Consider the following 18,334-nt stretch of genomic DNA (forward strand, 5'->3'; position numbering starts at 1 on the left):
TATTTTTGGACCAAAATGTTTTTTCGATGCTTCAAAACATTCTAACTAACCCACTGATGTCACATGGACTACTTTGATGATGTCTTTATTTCCTTTCTGGACAAGGACAGTATACCGTGTATACATTTTCAATGGAGGGACAGAAAACTCTCGGACTAAATCTAAAATATCTTAAACTGTGTTCCGAAGATAAACGGAGGTCTTACGGGCTTGGGACGACATGAGGGTGAGTCATTAATGAGATAATTTTCATTTTTAGGTGAACTAAACCTTTAATATATTTTATGTTCATTGCCAAATATGCATATTATATACAAATATTTGTTTCTATATACATATTCAACATCTTTAAATCAAGTTTTATATTCATTCATCATTTTATTTCGATTGTCATTCACAGTGCTTCAAAGTGGACGTCCACTGTTGCACTCTGGCAAGCAAATTGAGAAAATAGTAAGCTCTTTGTATCTCTCTATGAAACAGCACCTGACACAAAATTATGTAGACGATTTGTGATCATATTTTCATTATGGTGGAATACTATAATATGAGGAATACTTCATAAGTGTTGCCACATGATTTTCTGGAGGGGAAAAAACATTTATACATCATAGACAAGCTTCAGTTCCACTTTATTTTGATGGTCCCCTTAGACATTCTGTTGACTATAAGTAACATTGCACCTACAAGTCAACTAACTCTCATTAGAGTATTAGTTGAGTATTAGTAGACTGTTAGATGTAGGGTTAGGGTTAGTATAATAAGGGGTTAGGGTTAGTAGAATAAGTTGACGTAGTTGCAAAGTTACTTACAGTATAGTCAGTAGAATGTCTGTTGGGGACCATCACAATAAAGTGTTAGCAGATATTAAGTAATTATAGATATAGAGATTAAGTCTAAAAGGGACCATCAAAATAAAGTGTTACCCAAGCTTTCGATGATAAATTGTCCACTACAAGCTTATAGAAGAATGCAATCTGTGCCAGTACATTGCAGAGGTTTGCATCCAGGTATTTTTATCCCAATTTTTAAATATGACTGGATGAATAAAAATACACTCACATGAGGTGGATCTATTTTGACAATGTAAAAACTTTATTTTTCATTTCACTGACAAATTCGCTTAGAGATGAAATTATTATTATTTTGCAGTTCCTAATAAAGTAACTAGCCAAATAGCAATCAACTCTTTTCTATATTTACCAGAAGCAATTTTAAATCTCATTTGGTGCATTGTGAGTGTTAATTTTGAACCCTGGATGCAGCTATGCGTCAAATCAAGTCAACAATTACACCTTTAGGGGAACTAGTGCATACTTTCTCTGATACAAGCTGATGGAATGATTGTGAGGTCAAAAGCTACATTTGCTTTCAGGCTAAAAATGAATACACAGCTCCTGTGCAGGACACACTCACCTGAGACAGAATGAGCTGCCCGTGAAATTTTCCCACAAACACTTTGAAGAAGTGCAGGAACTTCTCTTCGCCAATCTGATCAGCCAGAAACTTCAAGAGGAAGTATCCCTGAGAAAGAAAGAGAGAGAGAGAGCAACTCTACACAACCCAGAGGATGTCCCAGAGAAGTCTGCAATTTGAGCTATCAGATGTACCTTCAGATAGTGCACCTGCATGAAGGGTTTTTCTGGGTTGAGGGCATGTTTCACTAGTGACGCACCAGACTCGCTCACTTCCCCTGTGTTCTCTTTATTGGGCCTGTGAACAAATACATATGCAAACACACAAACACCACATGAATCAGACTGTGGTCTGCAGAGGCGGCATTTGCATTTCGGGGGCCCATTTCAAAGAAGCAGTTGGAGGCTCCAAACCCCCCGCCGGAAATGCCGCCGATACCAATACAAATTCTGGCATCGGTATCGGCGAGTACTTCTACCCATGTACCGATCCGATACCCTTTTCTTAAACAATAACTAGTTATGCACGCTAGCTTTGCTTAACGCTGCAAATCGGAGATCAATTCTTCTTCGCTGCTCTAAACAGTGGTTGCTTGTGGCAACACAGGAAGTTGTGCTGTTGCCACAAGCAACCACACTGTTTAGAGCGGCGAAGAAGAAAGCGCACGCTAGCAGTATGTCCGCTGTTTGGCAGTATTTAAGACTGGACCAACCAGCCAGTAAAACGGCGACATGTCTCATATGCCATACTGCTATTTCGAGGGGTGGCACAAGATTAGCAGCTTCAACACTTAATAAAGCATTTGAAGACGCGTCACCCCGCAGAACACAATGGCAAGGGCAGATAAGGATGAGCCGCGCGGCCCGCGCCAGAATCAACAATCTCTGGAAGCTTCATTCAAACGAAGAGAAAAGTTTTCAAAAGGCAGCCAACGAGCGATAAATATAACCGACAAAATTATTGAGTTTTAAATTTAATTAAAAATGTTTCTGGACTTTAAGTTATAAAGAGGTTATTTTCTTATATTATTCATATATCATTTTTTAGATTCCTAGATTTATTTGTTGCACTTTTTTATACAGTGATATTGTAAATCTAAAATACCTTTTTCAGTTTAAAGTATTAGATGTGTGGCTGGATTTTAAGTTCTTTTTCACTTAAAGGAGCATTGCGGAAGTTCTGAAATTTCTTACCGTTGCTGAAACCAGTGGCCGTTAGAGAAACTGCAGGCAGTCTCATGCTCGTTCTCGGTGCGCACGCTCGCACGCTCGTTGGCCACACTAGATAGGGCTTTTTTTTTTTTTTACTTACGAGGAGTTTCCGTGGGTATCTGGATTGTGCTGGAGGCTGGTCGCTTCTTTCCGTCCGCAGAGTCCATTTGAAACACTACTGCTAGCGATTGCCGCTGCTTACTAATGGCTGCCGTACGGATGCAAGCCCAAGTAGACGAGAGCGCGCATGACGACATATTTTGTGAATTTTCACGCCAATTCGGACCCGACTCCTCCACACACAATAGGCTCTATGCACGAACGCTGCTGACGTATTTCCGGTAGAATCTCAGCCAGTGTCTTTACCTCCGCATAGCGCGTTCTATAGCGAAGTGTGCTAGAGGCCAAACTTTAATAAAATTAATTTTCTCAGAAATGAGACAACGATTTTAGAAACTGATTCGCTAGTCGGATTTCGCATGTTATGAGAGATTACTCACCCTCAAAGTTGTCGATGTAGCTCGAAATATATAATTTAATGCCCTTCTCTTTCTTACTCTTATGTGTGACAGCTAACTGCCTCACAATATTGTTAACATCATTCACGTTAACCGCTGGAAGTTCTTGTAAACAGCGAGTGTAATTTGCCATTATCTCCACCTAATGCAAAAACGGCTTTTGACGCAGCACCTGATGTAACTGGGCGGGCTGAGACAAAACACGGAAGCGATCGTGCATAGAGCCTATTGAGCCTACAGGCTGATAGAGGCAACCGTGGTGGACAGTCAAGGTGTCATTCTTTCTATTACATTATGGTTGGCTCATAAATGTACAAATGAAGACTATCTTAAAGATGTTTTTTAAGTAAAAACCTACACATAGTCCCTTTAAAAAATATATATATAATATATTGCTGTGAAATGTATGTCAGATAATAAAAATGCTCTAGGTCACTGTATGTATTTGTTCATGTTTTATTAAGGGATAAGTCTGAAGCACACCATAAAATAATTATATCAATTCATACAGGGCTAGTATGAATTGCAGCTGTATAGATACACACCCAGATTTCGGATCAGTACTCGGTATCAGCCGATACCCTGAATCCAGGTATCGGAATCGGTATCGGGAAGGGAAGGGAAAAAGGGTATTGGAACATCTCTATATTTAACAATGTTAACTCATATTTCACTCTTAATAGTCTATAAACTAGTGTAAACTAGATAAACTCTATCTACCGCTATCCACGCATTAAGTGAAAGTGACATGTGAAGGCCAAGTATGGAAACTTATATTCGGAATTTGTCCAAGTTAGTGAACACACATTAGGAGTAGTGAGTAGTGAACACACTGCAAACAGCAAAAATGTTTTGGGGGTTTTTGTGGCTCCTGGGGATCGATTGGGGGTTAACTGTTTTGCTCAAGGTCACCTCAGTCATTTCCTGGCCGCATTGAGAATCGAACCCGCAACCTTCGGGTTACCAGTCTGACTCTCTAACCATTACGTTAGAGATAATGATAGGCTCGAGAACAAAGAAATAAAAATGAGAGAACAGGGATTAGATAAGTGATTTAATAGGAATAAGCAGGGGCGTGGTAGCGGGGGGAAAAGGGGTACCGAGTACCCAGGGCCCGAGGCAGGGGGGGGGGCCCTTAGAAGTCGCCGAGCTCAAGTCAAAAGTCCGCTCATACCCATACCCCCCCCCACCCCCCCCCCCCACCCCCCCCGTTGGAGAAGTCGCCGCGCTCAAGTCAAAAGTCCGTCTCCGTCTCTACAACAACCCCCCCCCCCCCCCCCCCCCCCACGTTGGAGAGTCCGTCTCCGTCTCTACAACAAACCCCCATTGGAGAAGTCGCCGAGCTCAAGTCAAAAGTTCGTCGCGGGGGGCCCAGCAAGATGGTTTGTACCCAGGGCCCAAAATTTGGTACTACACCCCTGGGAATAAGTAATACAATATGAACATAGGAATAGGCTACATCAAGAGAAAATATTTTACACTTGCATCCGATTTTGATGTTAAGAACTTTCTGGTGATGGAGTGCTGCAAAAGCTCTGACAAGTTTATCCAGCGATCTCATAAAGTCGTGTTCAATTGACATCTGGGCAAGTGCGGATATGATAGTCTTTCTTGTGGCATGGTAGCCTGACGTCGTCATACTCAGATTCTAGTCAGAATGTGAGTCTGATACTACTCCATTGGGCTGTGATTATGGGACGTGTTTCAACCGAACCAGGAAAAAAAGTGCCTCTGCACTCAATTGGATAGACCGAATCCCGTAGGAAGGACGGCAAAAACATATTTCCGATCATCAAATGCCTTGATCGCGGTTCTCTGTTCCTCTTTTAAAATGAATGCGCGGTATAGATCTTCTATAACAGATGGCTGAATCTACACATCTCAATTCTCCAGCGGCAGCCATTCTTTGCTTCACAACGGATCCAGTCCAGACCGAACTTCCCATCCTCAAATCGTTGTCTTAACGAGTGAGCATTCAATCGTTCAGTCAAACAATCTGTTCAAAACGGCTGATTCATTCAGGGACAAAGCAAGTGACTGCGTCCAAAAGCTTGTTGCCTCGCTGCCCTATCAGGCAATGATTTTGCAGGCAGTGTTTGCGCATGGAGGTATATCATGAAAATTATTTCGGACAGACTTCTGAGGCAGCATAACGGTTTAATGATCTACAACAAAATAGAGCAAGCTTTAGTAGCAAATATTTAATTGCTACAATAGCAATTTCTCGCTAGAAATAACATCGAAAGTGGAAAAAGCTGGTAATAAACGTACATTTACACAACTTTCAGATGCCATATAATATATATTTTTAGCTCTTCATTGTTGTATAAAATCAATAAGCTTCAAATTTGCAATAGTGCCGATGTTCCGGAAAACAGCACTCTATATCCTGAATTATAAATGTATAAATATAGGCTATTATAAATATTAAAAACAAGAACTCATACAGCAACATTTTTTGCCCTATATATCTTGACATCTTTGCACCAGGTCCCGATAATTTCCAACCACGGTGTGTGCGAATCGTGATGGGGGTGGGGCTCTTTTTAAAGCACAAGCCTTGTGTTGTGAGGCCCGTTTCAAGTGAACGGGTGAAACATAGCAAAGGCCGCTACTGGTGATCTCTTTAATGGAAAGTGCTGCATCTACAGCACTCTGGATAGGAATATACTTACATCAGCATACATTAAGACCTCTTAACAGTTTACTAAGTGTATAAACAATTGCATTTATGAAACCATTACGTCCCGGATAGCTTTTCTCTCTATAGCACAATAGATGACAGTAATGCTGCGTTTTATGGTTGTTACATAAGTGCACATTAAGATTACTGAATGAATCAAGTCACAAGACAGGTGCTTTTTTTTTTTTACAATAAAGATGCATTGAATTGAATATATATTAAGCAATATCATTTGAGCAAGAAGCAATGACTTCCTCGTAAAAACGTAGCTACATCCGATATGCCTACTTCCCTAAAAAACAGTATGCGAAAACAGAAGTATGACCAAATTCAAATAACATTATAGGTGAAAAGCACCCGGATGACCACAGGATAAGGGATGTAAATAGCAGTGAAGTTATGCAGCTCAATTGTAGGTCACATGTCATTGACAACATGATGAATGTTGTATGTCTAGGTTACACTCATTCATACTATATAGAACACACTTTTTAGCAGCAGCAAAGTAAGTATTAATTTAAAGAGAGTATGCGATCAGCATGAATGAATCAATGTTTTGAACAATTCGGTTGAATGAATGATTCAATGACTTGCTCGTAAGGACAGTTACACTAAATCCCAACCACTAATGCACAGACAGTCTGTCTGGAGCATGCAAACACAGACAATCCAATCAAATCTGAGAACCAATTAATCCTAACAGGAACTACCTAATTTAGATATTAGATATTTAAAGATCTTCAGGACACTCACTGACATTTAAAAGCATCAGACAGGCTGCATTCTCACAACTCAGACCGAGTGTTTCCTTCCATATGGCCAATAGTACTGTAGATTGCAAGCGACAAACAAAGCTTTGAGTGTTGGCCATCTCTGCATTTAATGACGACCTCGGTTAAAAACTATTGATCTTTTTCAGGAGATTAACTGGCCTTGCCAATAAAAGGCTCTTGTAAAGATTTGGTCGATACTCAGGCGCCGCTAACACAGACAACAGCATTTATTCGTACTTTTTTCTTGCAGACAAATGGGCGTGTAGCTATATGCGTGCAGCCATCATAACCTGCTTTTGTTTGTTTCTTTGTGTCACAGATTTGATCCTGATAAACTGCAGTATGATTGATCACGCTCTAATGCCTTATCTCTGTGAGCGTGAGCACACAGTGCAGGTCTACGCTGTAAAATTCCACAGAGAAAGTAAAGCAAGATCTGCTAAGAGGGACAGATGCTTTCCCATATATGGAGATCTAGCCTATGGAGATGGAAAAAACTGTTTTTCACTAATACTTTTAACCAGGAGAGCTTATTCAGAAAAACTGTAAAAGAACTAGATCTTTACATTTCCTGAAGAAAATAACAGTGGGGATTGCCTGTGCAAAACTAGCCACTATGATGAGTGTTCTGGTTGCATCTTCCATGTCTTTATGATATTCTGGTCCCTCAGGTCCCTCCTGCAATGAACAGGATTTCACCTGTGCTATTATCCACCACTCAAAATGATGAATGTAACACATATAATAATTTAATTAATAATAATATAATTTATCCATTTGTATTGTCTGCAAGTCAAAATAACTCATTAAATACATTATCAATTAATAAGAATGAAAATTACAATTATTATTAACAAGCTACTCATTTACATAAAACAACAACGATCTGTGAGTTCATGTCAACCTGCCGCTTTAGACCTGTAACTGGATCCTGAAGAGGATCTGAAGGAGTCAAAATGGCTTCAGCTACCTTCTAGCTGTATTTGGGACACTCATTTGTGCTTGTACATTATTGATGCTTACATTTGGTTCCCCTCCAAAAATAAAGAGCAATGTCTCCCTCCTTTCTCTCTCTCTCTCTCTCTCTCTCTCTCTCTCTCTCTCTCTCTCTCTCTCTCTCTCTCTCTCTCTCTCTCTCTCTCACTGTATGGGAGGGAGTGATAAGGGTGAGCTCCTTTAAAAGGCATGTATTATTCCTCCTAGTCACACAGGCTTTTACATGTGTTTGTGGAAGTGCCCACAGCTGTCCAATGAAAAGGGTGACAGGTATTTATCAAACACAATGGGCAGCCTTCCTTTCCAGACGGATGCATAGATGGACCAGCAAATAAACAGATATTCTCGAGTGTCAAAATGAGAATGACTGGTGTCTCCCCTATGTCCACTCTTTTTTGCAGTTGAGGAAATGTTTTGTGCCAGTACACCTACAATCATGGTGAAATAAGATTTAGTTGTAAAATATGGTAAAAAAAATGGTTGAACGCAAGCACAGTTTGTAGTCTAAGAAACCGCAGAGGAAACCGCAATTAGTTTCTGGTAATCTATGTAAGGAGAGCAACAATTTAAGAGGCCATAATATTCCTTTTACAAAGTCTTGATTTAGTTTTTTGGGGTTATTGAAATAGATTTTCATGCTTGAACACATTATTTTGCACATATTTTACATTGTTGCAGCACCTCTCTACCCAGTCTGTCAGTAACACTCTGTATAGTTCCAGTCTCAATGAAGCCCCTCCTTCCGAAAAGCACAATGTGCTCTGATTGGTCGGCTGGACCAGTGTGTTGATTGGTCAACCATTTTGAGCATGTTTCAAATTGCAACTCCTTCACCATAACCGCAAGTTTCCAACACAATACTAATGCAACTCAACTTTGCCTCATCCCTTTTCTTCTTTTTTTTTTTTTGCGTATTGCCTTGGGTATGAATTATTTAAATGAGGGATATTGTGAAATATACGTTCCCTGAAGAAAACTCAAGACTACAATAGAGGCGTTTCAGGGAGTTCAGAAACAGCGCTTACTGATATAGAGAATAACTCTTTGGAGTAAACTTTGTCCTTTGTATCTTTGCAGAGCTTTTTCATGCTCAACATTACATACTAAAGAAAGTTTTAAATTTAAAAAGTATAATGGGTTCTTATTAACAAGGCCTGTTCACACCTAAACAAATAATGAAGAATCCAGAACTGGCTCTATTGTACTCTTATATTTGGCATTGTTTGATAAACACTATAGTGAATATATGTAAATAACGTTGTTTAGCTGAAAGTTCTGTATGTATTTAAACTTTCCCATAAGCGCCACCTACTGTCAGAGAGTGAATTTGCATTTTCATTCAGCCCATCTGGCGTTTTTTCCACATTGGTCTGAACAGACAAATCGCATGCCACACATTTTCTTTATTGTGAACAGACGTTTATAGCAGAAACGTACTTCAAACAAGTACTGAAACGCAGCTGAAACATGCCAGTGATTGGACAGACATTTTGAACAGACAAGTGATAATGAGAAAAAGAACATTTTAATGCTTTTAATGCTTTTTTTAACAGACATTAAAATATTTTTGTTGGTGTGAACAGACGCCTACTTCACACAAGTACTGAAACGCAACAAGAAGCGATTGGACAGCGCACATACTTGCTTACGGTTATGAATTGCGTTCTGCCACATTTTGCAATGCAACTACGTGTAAAGCTGACCTTGTGTGGCATGAAGGCTAATAATTGAATGCAAGTACACCCACTGTCCAAGCATTCGCGGTTGCATACACATACTTGCTGAAAGTTTATGGCCTTACATTTACATTTATGTACTTGGCAGAAACTTTTATCCAAAGTGATTTACACTGTAATCAAGGTATACATTTGATCAGTTCTTGTATTTCCTGAGAATTGAAACCGTGACCTTGCAAGTGCTATGCTCTACTGTTTGATCCTTGAAAATGCCCTAGATTTGAATGACATGTTTTCATTGTCATAGTATTACTTACCGAATAGTTTACATGACATTTCTATGTTTTATTCACAAGACGGGCATTCTTCCAGACTGTCTGAACATTTTATCCCTGAGATTATAGAGGGTGTGGGCCCCTCAAAGCGAAGGAAGGGCCAAACACATGCTGTCAGGTGGATCCTCAAAACCTGCTGGTATTGTGACAGCTGAATTCCTGACAAGCTCTATCGCTCTCTCTCACACACACACTTGCAGTTTCTCATTCTTGAAAGTTAAGCCAAGGTAATCTACTCCTTCCACAAACCTACATAAAACCTTGTGATACTGTGCTCTTCAGAACATTACATTACATCTCATATCAAATAATACTCATGCAATGGCATGCTCGAAATTATTCTCTACAGTTGAAATGTCATATCTTTTTTAAGCTCTCGTTAACATTTTGAGCTTACCTGGAAATTTGATTGAGTAAATCTTTCCAAACTTGGAATGAGAAGCATTTACAAACATGTCATTCAACAATTTATTTAAAAATAAAATAAAAATTAATGATGTTTTACTCCAAATTCACTTCATAACGTCAGTCGAGTGTTTGAAATAACTTCCTTTTGTGATCTGACGTGGCTTCATATCACAGAATGAGACAGAAATTATATTATTTTATAATATTGTATACAGTGATAAATTCTGTCGATTAGCATCTCATTATTAACATACTTTATTGCATTGCATACTTTATTTTTTTGAAAATACTAGAGATATCTAGAACACAGATAAACCATATATTGTCTCAATCATATGTTCATTGTCTTCATGTTTCATCAGTCAAAATATCTCTCAAATTATGACAAATTATGTCAGTAAATGCAAAATGTGGGAATAAGATTCCAGATATTACATAAGACTTAAAGGGTTAATTCACCCAAAAGTGAAAATTATCCCATAATTTACTTACCCTCAAGTCATCCTAGGTGTATATGCCTTTCCTTTTTCAGCCAAACACAGCCAAAATACAGTTATTTTATTTTAAAAAAAAATCGATTTTGAAGATTTGGAAGGCCAAAAAAACACACCCATCCATCATTAAAGTAATCCAAGGGGTTAATAAACGCCTTCTGAAGCGAAGCATTTTTGTAAGAAAAAAAATATCCATTCCGTACATGAGTTGATTTCCAGCCGAAGAGAGAACCCTAACCCGACGCATGACGTATTGAAAAACCCGGAAGTCTAAAATGAGGATTTTTAAAGAGAAATGTCAGAGGAGCTTGAGTTTGTTGCCTAGCCCTATTTGATTACAAATACTATTTTAATTACAAAAACTACTTTAAGCCTACTTTGTAACTGAGAAACATGTTAGTTCCAAATCGTATCTTGAAAATTAACTTGTTCTATCATGGCCTTTTGTATGTGCAGATGATGGATAAGCCCTTGCATGAGGAGTATTAAGAGTATATGCATGGCCAATCATACCTGAGGACCTGCAGCTCTACTTCAGAGTTCTGTAACTCATCGCTCAGTCTCCTCCAGCGTAGCAGAGCTTTTAACTGGCTCTGCTCCTCAGCCTCTCTATAACCCAACTGGGAAAGACAAAAAAAGTGAACAAAACAAAGCAAACAACTGCAAATTAAGTGAGTCTAAACACAAACGTTTCATTTTAAAGGTGAAGTGTGTCATTTCTGCACCGCTAGCGTCATCAAATAAAACTAACTATTGTTTTCAGGGAATAGATGTCCTCAAATACTCTCCCATCAGCAATTGGTCCGACAAACAGATAGGCCCGCCTCTAACTCTAGGCATTGGTTAAGCCAGCAAGTCTGTTGTCGGGCTGTTCAGGATGCTCCAAAAAAAATGAACAATGTTTTGATAGCACCAAAAAGTCCCAGAGTTTATACTCTTCAGGGAAATCAATCTATGAATGACCTACTGATGATGGCAGTCTCTGCCTTTTGAACCTGGATAAGAGAAAGTCATTTAAAACATCAATAAAATTACACACTTCAGCTTTAAATGCAGCTTGTTGAAACATAAGACATATTGGAAACATTCCATTTGCACAACAATAGTTTTCAATTCAGAACTGGTAAACACAGATTATAAATACATTCTGAATGAAGTGAAGTACTGTGTTGATGCGGCGCACAATCACACTTCACAAGCTTGAGTTTGTGTCGCATTGTTATCTATCTCAGTCATTACAGGAAGTGAAGTCTTCCAGTTAATGCAGAAAATTCCATTTAATTTTAAACTCATTTTACACTCTGACCAGTCAGCAAGTGCTCTAATAGGTGTGTAATGAATTTTGGTAAGCATGCTGCATTTAAGATTCTTTCTCTTTTTTGGAGCTCTACTGTTTGAGAGGTGAAAGGGGGGGGGGCAGCACATTGGCAGCACATAAGCGTTCAAAGATTCAACTTTATCGTGATACCTTCTGAACATGGTTCCAGAGCGCATCCTCTAAATAAGTGGCAAAACCCTCGCTGATCCATTCTTCCGTCCAATCCCGTGCTCCAATGGCCAGCCCGAACCAGGAATGGGCGATTTCATGGCACAATCTTGCCCCACAGAGGTTCCTCTCACCCGTTAGCACGCTTTGAGACAGGAACATGATGTGTGGACTGAAAAACAAGAGAAATCAAGAGAAAGATTTATTTTACCATTTAAAAGGGAAAGAAACTTAAAAAAACAGACTAGGATAAGACGCCATGGTTGTACTGTAATTGGTCTACAAACAAATCATTGGTTATAATGTTACTGCGGGTGCTGAGAGCTCAGAGCTCTGACTTCAGCTCTGATCTAGTTATAACATGTTATAAAACTCAGCCACCCTGAAAGGACATCAAAGTGTGGGATTTTCTCTGCCGTAGACATACTGTCGTTAAGGAGGTGGAGCTCTCAGCCAAAATGAGGCCTGTTTGCTGCCAGTGGATTTCAGAGTAGCCACCCGTGCCGCACCCTTCACCAAACAATCTGGGTGCATTTGCTAATAGCAGCAAATTACAAGACGTATAACCGTCATCAGATGTTACTGGGAAAAGGTCCACTGTGAAATGTGCTGAACGACAACAGCGTAAACTGGAAAAAATGTCAACTGTAAAATAAGGCTCTTTCAATTGTGTAAGAAAAAACACAACCTCAGGATTCAGACTGCACATTAAACCAAATGAAATATAGTATTGTTTGCCTCCTCACCCGAAATTACCTTGAGTGACCTTTTCAACAAGATAGCCATGTGTTTCGTACAGCAAATGGGCTGTTATCAAGACCATGTTCCAAACAAAGTTCCTACGAGTCAGGAAAAACAAACCCGTTTCTTTTGTGTCCTAAGGCTTTGGTTTGGCCACATAATGGTTTTCAAATGTGACACATACTGTCGTAGATAGCCGCAAGCGCTTTTCTTCCCCTCACAAAATGAACCTGATAAAATAATCTGAGAGTTTTATGTATGCCTTTTTACCTTTTCAGCCAGACGTTCACCTTGCCTGGGACTGGAAAGAGTTGCTTTCTTTACACAATGACCACAGCGACAAGCAGGAAATCAATAAAAAAGGTTGGCCTTGACTCTTGAATTGAAGGTGGCAGGTGTGCCTTTCATTCACACTGTTATGGTTCCCAGAAGTCATCGATATGTTATTTTAGCGGGATTCAGTGTGACCAAAGAGTTCTCTAAAGTAGAGCTGAGGGACTTTGAAAAAAGCCCAGTTTCTGGATATAGATGACAGAAAATGTCCAACACTGTTAAAGAGAAGTGGTGAACAACAGAAGCTTGTTCTTTAAAAGGTGGACACTGTTCAAATGCCAGGAAAAGGGGATTTCTTTAGTAGCCACAGAACCTTCTTTTCAGATGTGAAGCACCAGTGTCTGTTCACTGACCGTCTGATGCATAATTCTCACAAAACGGGAAAGTAGTTTCCCAATATAGAAATCTCTAACCTGATTGATATAAGGTTGACACACCAACTTATTAAATAACCACTGGATTTACAGACAGACATACAGACAGATAGTCAGATAGACAGATTTGATTTCTTTCTCGCGGGGGATGGGGGGGGGCGCTTGTCTGAAGTATAAAATCATTGGTTACCCGTAAGCCAATCACATGACGCAATCACCTCTCTCTCCAACTTTAACATCACCTCCATTTAAAATGTTTAACAAACACTCTTCTTGTTCGGGCTTCAGTTTGCAAATGCCGGGAATATTCTCTACAACAGAGCGAATTGCATCCCGTATCTCCATATCCGCGGTCGTTTTCGATTTCCCTAACCTAAAATACAATCTTAAACTCAGGGCTTAGCGTCTACGTCACGGCTCTCAGCCCGCCCTCTGTTCGTTGATTGGCCAGCTGTTTTCAGGCCGGAGGAAAACTGAGACATAGGTCGCTATCTCAGACTGAGTACAGAAGCGAACTGAAATTGAGCGGAAGTACGAAGTCTGATGTAGTCAGGCTAAGATAGACAGACCATCCAAATAAAAGTTCATCCAAAACTGAACTACACAGGTTCTCTTTTACTGATACCACACAAAAGCAAGTACACATGTAAGTCAATAAATCAAAAATTCCTGGAGGATATCTGTACTAAAATATTTAAGAATCACGTCTTTTCATCAGAGAACAGAATCCCCACCTGCCCTGTAATTACCAGAGGAAACACTGAAAGTGGAATGTAATGGTTCAGATTTCAAACATGGCAAAATCATCATCATACTCTCAACATGGAATGTCAGAGTTATGGAGGAGGAAAACTAGGTGGGAATAAATCATTGCCCATCTACAATAAGCCTAATTCTGTTTATTGGTACCCTGCCTAATTACATTTTCTTTTTCCAGTAAAAATATTTAAACATACAAGATAACAAGATAAAGCTACTTGAGAAGCAAAATTCACAGATAAATTCAGTTTTTCATCATTTACTCACCCTCATGTCATTCCAAACCTGCATGACTGAACACACAAAACAATATTGGACCCCCATTGGCTTTCAAAAGGACCAAAAAAAACAATAATAATTTGTCTAAAAAATTATGCCAGTCTGGTTTTTGTAAAATCATACTAAATGACCTAGATACCAAAGTGACGCTCATCCTTATCTAGTACAGTACACTACTAAAGTTGAATAAAACAAAGATAATTGGCATAAGTTTAACAAGAAAATATTATGTCAGTCTTTATCCTTCACAATTTCACATTCAATTTATTTTTGTAGTTATTTAGAAAATTTACTAGTGATTTCTGAGTGAAAATTGTATGTATGAATACATGTTAATTGAACTACAATTGACCTTGGAATTGTTATATCATGTATACTTGAGACAGCAAAACCGACTGTTGCTCAATTATTGATTATTGCTCAACAACTGCACATTGTAACTCTAAAAAGCTGAAAAGGTAAGAACACCACTTTTAAACTACATCATACAGTGATAGAAAAGCACTAAAGGGCACCAGCCTCCAACAAATGGGTAGTTATGCCCCTGAATTCAGATCATTAACCACTAGGCAATGAGCAACTCCCAATGAGAAGTGTATGAGCTAGTGCCATTTCAGACATTCAAAGCCATATTTATCTTCACCCCCCGTCTCCTCAAAGTGGCTCCATAATGTGCTGCCTGCACTTATTCTTTCTCTTTGTCTCTTATTTAATTTCCCACTCTCCTCAGTCTGATTGCATGAGCTTATTATAGATGGAAAACCCTGGAAGAACCTCGCAGAACAAACCTGATCAACCACAGTCCCTTTTCTTCCTGGCTTTCAGGCTTTAATGGGTGGTATTCCTGTCTAGACTGTAGATTAAGTTGTGGAGCTGCAAAATGAGGTGTGATTCTCTCTGTAGACCCTGTGGGGATCCTTTTGCATGCCAGACCTTTTTAGGACAGATCACATGTGTCAAACATGTAAACCCTGGGAATAAATACCCACACACAGAGGCCGCTACAGTGCAGAGACTTTCAGGATTTGTGGCGTACGCTCCATGAAGCAAGCAGATCACAACAACAATGCAATCCATATGTAGACGTTCTACCTACCATATGAGTGGGAAATCTGGAAAATAGACCCACGCTCGCATCGCTGCCGATGTTTATCGCAGAGTGCCTCATGGCACCATTTTAACTTGATTGCTCCATATTAACGTTACAGAGGATTGCTGAAGAGCGTTCGTAAACCGAGCCGGAGGCGCTCATCAGCGCCAGAAAAGCCATCCGGACTGAGAAGCAGCAGCAGATGTTTATGCGAAGCTTACAGTGTGCAAGGCCCCATTTTGTGAGCTTCCTTCCAATGTTCAAAGCTATCTTATGAGTGAAGTCATTGGTTGAGAATGCAGAATTCTGGCACGCGTGGAATGCAGGGCACTGAAAAAAGACTAAATGAAATCAAACTTGACCCCGTTTACTTTCTTAATACAATATATTTGTCTTTGTAATCTTTCATAAAAATATAACTATAACAACAACACTGAAACAACTTTCCTTTTCAACTGATGCCATCAATCCCTCTTATTTTTCAGTCTCCTCTGATCCACCCACTCTGTATTTTGTTCTCATTTAAAAACTTGCTTCACCCAAAAATGTCAGAATAATGCATATACACAGCCACACACGCATAGGCATGCACGCACACACGCACACACACACAGCAATCAATCAATTCCTGATGGATAAAATTATGGCAAAAGTCTCAACCAACAATTTTTTCTCACTGAATATTCTTTCACTCAGAAATGCATCAGATTACACAACTCTGCAAACCAGGGTTATTATAGTTGACTAAAACCAAAAACATTTTGTTACTTGAAATAAAATAAACGTTGAATAAAATAAATAAATAAAATAAGAAAAATACAACAAATTCTAAATATTAATTAAAAACTATACTGATAAAATAACATCAGTATTTATCAGTAATTATTTAGACTCCTCCACAAAAAACATGATGTGAAAAAGCTAAACAAATCTTCAATGAATGGTGTATTCACACAAAGAGCAAAGCAATTGTTTTTCGGGTTGAACATTCCCACCAAAGCAAAGCAAACTCGCACCTTTCAACTGCTCTGCCATTCGGTTATCAGAAGCACAGTATACATGTTCAACACAAAATAAAAAAAAATTAAGTAAAGTTGTTTTTGACTTAATCACCAAAGGTCAACAGCAAAAACACTTGTACATAAAGTAAGATTAAATACATATAGTGTATTTGTATTATTTAATGTAATATTTCATTGTACACATTTGAGAACACACTAAAATATATTTATTTCAGTGACAACAGTCTACATAAAATTAAGTTTATTGGGACTTTAGCTGGTTAACCACAGTGTCAATTTCGTGTTCTTGTTTATAAGTGCTTTTGCAAATCTCTCTCCAGCTTTTATCCCGACTCCACTGGTAGGATGATTAGCTTGAATCTAGCAATAACACCCTCTCCTAGTGTGCAACAGACTTCTAAAGATTCTTTGTGCTTGGATTTGTTATATTTGTGTCTGGTCGGAGGTCTGGGGGAAGAAAAGCAGCTTTCTTGGCTCGGAGAATCAGATTAAACGCAATGGCAGGCGCTATTACGGTGTCATCAAGTGATTCAGTATACACATAGCAGGGACATCTGCCCAGTCTTTGAATGGCCTCATCCATTCTGGATTTTCGTGTGGTAGATGCTCCTCCAGGGATGCTGGGTAATGGCTCCCCACCTCACACTTTGCTCTAGTTTACCAGCCTCTAATGCCACTCCTACTGCCTTAAATCAGCCCCAGGGCCAAATAAACTCTCTCCGTGCCATACAGATTTGATTCATTTAGACGCACGTTCTGTCCCACACAGCAATATCCATTTGTTTTCTTATATAGCTCTCTATTTACAGTGGAGAATATGAGTCTGGTCTGAAACTGGAGCGAGAGGCTCCATCCACACCAAAGAAGACAGTTTTTTGGAATCAACCTGTCAATGAAGACGGGCGGGAAAAAAAGGGGTATGACTCAGGCTGGCTTTCCAAAAAGGGGTTAAGTATGAGACGGAAAAAGCAAGGAAGCAAGGGCCGCTGATAACAACGCAGGAATGTAGTACTAATAACAACCTGCTTTCTAAATCGGATGCTGCTTATTTACATTTAAAGAAAGAAGAGGGGATTTACGGCACACATGGATCCAGGCAGGGAGATCAGGAAAGTGAAAAAGTACCTAATGATTTCAAAACAGCCTAATAAAGTCAAAAATCTAGAAATCTGTCTGCCTTTTAAACATGCTTCCCTGTCCACCAGGTGCAGGCATGCTCTGAATTCTTTTGCTTGTGGTGGCTTTTTTGCACACACAGCCAAAGGAGGGACAGAAAACCCTCTCTGTGGACTCTCGGCAGAGAAAAACATCTCATCCCTGACAATTTGATTAACAGCCATCTTTCGTGCCAAAGTCCCCCTGGTCTGAAAGATGCTCTCTGTCACACACTTCTTAGGTTACTCAGCAATCAGAGAGGAGTGAAACAAGAAAGTAAAGCGAGAGAGAGGGAGCGAAAAGAAAGAGCGAGAGAAAAGGCTATTTAAGTGGTGTTATCTCAGCCTTCCGAGCTCCTTGGCTATTCCAGCACATTCCAAAAGCTTCACATCCGTCGTCCACATTACGCTCCGCACCCATGGGACTCCACTTTCCTTTCCCCATATGGTCATTTTAAGGTTAAAAGAAGGGCATGTCAGCAAAGAAATGAGTTTGGTACTAGATAGATATTACAATGAGTTAAGTGCTACCTGTAGCCACTAAAAAACCTAAAACACCTAAAACACCCTCAAAACTGAGCCAGAC

At 39.4% G+C, this 18,334-nt stretch overlaps 1 protein-coding gene across 2 annotated transcripts in view; it reads right to left on the reverse strand.

Annotated features, from left to right (window-relative positions):
- The window catches only part of aopep (aminopeptidase O (putative)), a 114,146-nt gene that overhangs the window by 85,432 nt on the left and 10,380 nt on the right, over positions 1 to 18,334 (reverse strand). For both annotated transcript variants that reach the window (XM_056237558.1, XM_056237559.1), the window contains exons 5-8: positions 11,979 to 12,168; positions 11,024 to 11,130; positions 1,611 to 1,713; positions 1,417 to 1,524 (exon numbers count right to left, since the gene is read on the reverse strand). In XM_056237558.1, the coding sequence (XP_056093533.1) occupies positions 1,417 to 1,524; positions 1,611 to 1,713; positions 11,024 to 11,130; positions 11,979 to 12,168 (508 nt within the window). The remainder of the gene's footprint in view (positions 1 to 1,416; positions 1,525 to 1,610; positions 1,714 to 11,023; positions 11,131 to 11,978; positions 12,169 to 18,334) is intronic.

The sequence above is a fragment of the Rhinichthys klamathensis genome, unplaced genomic scaffold (genome assembly GCF_029890125.1).
Source record: "Rhinichthys klamathensis goyatoka isolate OS25496 unplaced genomic scaffold, OSU_Roscu_1.1 h1tg000487l_1, whole genome shotgun sequence".
Lineage (NCBI taxonomy): Eukaryota > Metazoa > Chordata > Actinopteri > Cypriniformes > Leuciscidae > Rhinichthys > Rhinichthys klamathensis.